We start from the raw sequence: 3,494 nt of genomic DNA on the forward strand, positions 1-3,494 counted from the left end.
ATCCAGCTCTACACCTTGTTATCTCACTTGCACCTGTATTCCTGAATTGTAAGTAGGCCCATTAAAAATTCAGTAGCTTTCAATATACCTTTCTTTTATAGGCCCTAATAGATGTACCATCTGCTGAGCTGGCAAAGGAGCTTGATGAAACTTTAAAAGGAACTGAAGCAATACAGGACTCCCTTCAACGTGCACTTGACAACCGAGAGGAACAGCGGGAAGCAAAGGAACTATTAAAACTGTACCGGAATACCTTTCCAGTTGAAAATGATGGTTAGTCTGATGTTGTGATGAATGTGGAGCAAATTCTTCCAAGGTTACATTATTTTATAAATTTATTTCTATTTTCCACATTCTTAAGATACGCTATTCAACTTCAACTTCAATATAATTTGCCATTTGATGTAATCTGATATGAAAATTTGCTTGGCCAGTGCTGAGTTAGCTATCTGAACTGGAGCAGGTATTTAGCTGACATCTGGGTTTAGGTAACAATCAAACTATATATATTTAGCATTAAGCTGTGATAAAGCATGAGATATTGGGTATTCAGGATGAAAGTTCATACATGGGGAGTCTTCTGTACATGAGATCTGAAATTCATTTATGCATTTGAGAAAGCAATGAGCAGCGCCTGATTACTTCTGTGAGAGGAATCGACACCATTGACCCAATGTGCATTTAAGTTCCACCAGATGGTGAAATTTGAATTCAGTAAAATCTTAAAAGCTAGCCTAATTGTGACCTAATTTGGAGACTGGCATTATTCAAATCCAAGAGACAGATTAAATTTCCTTAAGCTAAAGGTACATGAGGGAGAAATTTATGTCTGTATGTTTCTTCACATGATCTGACAGTGGGATCAGGAAAACAGTAGCTAATACCCTTTCAATCTGACCCAATCAGACTGCAAACCAGTGCCAGATGTACAGTATTGTTGCTCCATAGTAGTTCTAGCCCACAGTGCAGACCTGCAGGAGGAAAACGTTTCTGTTAATGTATTCAAAGCCTTGTGATTCCATTGCAATTATAAAAATATAGATCTTGAATATCCCCTAAATTCAGAATCTGCTAAAGAAACTGATCAAGTGGATGGTTCAAATCTGATGACCAGTGAAACTTTCTGGCTGAATAAACACATAATTGAAGTTCTCAGGCAGAAGGCCAGCCCAGAGCTCAGCTTGTCGAATCAGGAGCTACAGGTATTTGAAATTTCCTTGGTAGTATATTCCTAATAGTTTGAATTTTACCTTCTACTTTCCAAGTTTCACTCAGACAGTTGATTTATTTTTGGCAGATTGCATTCACCTCTTTGCTATGGCCAAATTCAAATCCAGAAACCAGTTTTTGATTTCAGTTATAACTAATTCTTGAATAATTTCAAAACGTTTATTTAATATTGCCATATTTTGCGATTTTATTTATGTTGTCAATTTTTCACAAAAGCAATCCTTACCTTTGTCTCTGTAGACTTGTACTGGGAAGGCTGGGGTGTGGGACTAAAATGAACAGTTCTTTCAAAGAGTCAGCACAGGTAGAATGGCATTCTTCTCTACTTTAAGTTTCTATGATTCTCTGAAGGAGAGCAATCCTGCCCTACTTTAGACAGGGAGGGAAGGAGGGAGGGAGTGAGTGAGTGGAAATTTGAGACTTCGAGAAGTACAGACTAAGAAATCCAAAATTGCTAATGAGGTTACTTGGATCATAACATGGTAATTACTTGTTGTCTCCTTTCCATATAGATTAAAGTCCTCAGCTTAAAAAAAAGTCAGTAAATTGCAGCCTTGCTGCCAACTCTTATCTATGCGCTTACCTTTATTGATTCATCTAATTTTCTGAACATTTAGGATTTTTTTAACTTTATTTACAAATGCTGTCAATTTATGTACTCACTTCTATGTCTCCTTCTTCAGGAAATTTTCAGAAGGAGTGAAGGAGATTTAAGTTCCACTTTAAATCGTTCCATTGAGGAAGTAAGGTATCTGCAGCAAGACTGTAGGAAGGAATTTGACAGTCGCATGGCCAAAGTGAAGAGCCTGGAAGAATTGAGCCAATATTCAACAATGAAAAGGTGTGACACTGTGACAGAGTCTTAACCTCTGAGGCAGAGTGCCTGGGATCAAATGATAAAATAGGTGCAGGCAGAGTTCCTTCGTTCTGTCTCTCATTTCCTTTCATTCTGACGTTGCATCAATGCTTGATACACCACTGTGAACTTTAAACTTGATTTCCCATTTGCTGTTGTGAATCAGGATCCATTGTAAGATAAGCGTCTGCATTTTTACACAATCGTTTTCACCGAGCAAGTAAAGAGGACTTGAGTCCATCAGTTTGCACTTCATTCAAACATCTGTTTAGATGAAATGACAGTCAGTACTGCCCAACTGTACTGTACTTTTCTCCAGACAGCCAACCAGTACTTTGTGAATATAACAACTTTTGATGATAGCCACTCCCAATATCCACAACATAATAGGTTTATTCTTATTGTACTACTAATGGCCCTGAAGGACTAGTTTTCTGTTGGATGTCAGATTTCTTCAGTATGATAAATTTCATGTTTTTTAAAAGTTTATGATACTTTAACTTCTACAAATGTAAGTCCCAATCATTTATTTTGCTCTCTGTAAAATTTAGACATTAAAAACAAAAGATTTGTTTTTACCTTTGATTTGCTGACTGTAAGACTAATTCAGTCTAAGTGGCTTTTTCCTTATTGACATCACTATTGCTGGACACCTGGAGATCTTCTTGGTGCCAGATTTAAACCAACATTGGGGAAAACTGTTGTACAGAGATCCCTAGGTCCTTGGTGATCAACTTACTTCAAAGTCAACAGTGAGTACTATAGCCTGTCAACTTGCTTCAAAATGCAGGCCATTGACAGAGAAATGGGCAGATGACACTTCCACTGATAATAAATTTCAATATTGAATGTGCTGTCCTTGAAGGACATTTTTGTAGAATCAATTGAAATATTTTACAAACGAGGTAATAGTAGGAAAGGAATAATTTTGAGAAACGTGGAAAAAGGGTGTGAGTTTAAAACGTCCAGCCTACAGCTGATTGCACAGGGAGTAAGCCACGTGGCCTGTTTCACTGTGGAAAAATCATGTCATTTTTAAAACTGGAAAACACCTTGCAAGCTGGTGAAGAGCATTTTTTGTTTGTAATATCTTAGATCTCTTCACTGCATAACACAACTTCAATAAATGTAGAGATAATACAGTGTGGAGCTGGAGGAGCAAAGCAGGCCAGGCAGCGTCAGAGAAGCAGGAAAGTTGACGTTTCAGGTCAGGACCCTTCTTCAGAAATGGAGAGGGGGAAGGAAGCTCCCAATGTGGCCGCCTCTACATTGGTGAGACCAAGCAGAGGCTCTGAGACCATTTTGTAGAACACCTGCGCTCTGTTTGCAACAAACGAGAACACCTTCCGGTCGCGAACCATTTCAACTCCCCCCTCCCCCTCCCTGGGTGACATGCCCATCCTGGGCC

The 3,494-nt window shown here is 38.6% G+C and overlaps 1 protein-coding gene across 1 annotated transcript in view; it reads left to right on the plus strand.

Annotated features, from left to right (window-relative positions):
* Nucleotides 1–2,664, plus strand: part of dffa (DNA fragmentation factor, alpha polypeptide) — a 17,415-nt gene extending 14,751 nt beyond the window's left edge. Inside the window, exons 4-6 of the mRNA XM_048593559.1 lie at nucleotides 102–273; nucleotides 1,066–1,202; nucleotides 1,914–2,664. Of these exons, the coding sequence (XP_048449516.1) occupies nucleotides 102–273; nucleotides 1,066–1,202; nucleotides 1,914–2,096 (492 nt within the window). The 3' untranslated portion in view covers nucleotides 2,097–2,664. The remainder of the gene's footprint in view (nucleotides 1–101; nucleotides 274–1,065; nucleotides 1,203–1,913) is intronic.
* Nucleotides 2,665–3,494: the final 830 nt, after the last annotated feature.

The sequence above is a fragment of the Rhincodon typus genome, unplaced genomic scaffold (genome assembly GCF_021869965.1).
Source record: "Rhincodon typus isolate 14 unplaced genomic scaffold, sRhiTyp1.1 hic_rhity00003113, whole genome shotgun sequence".
Classification (NCBI taxonomy): Eukaryota; Metazoa; Chordata; class Chondrichthyes; order Orectolobiformes; family Rhincodontidae; genus Rhincodon; species Rhincodon typus.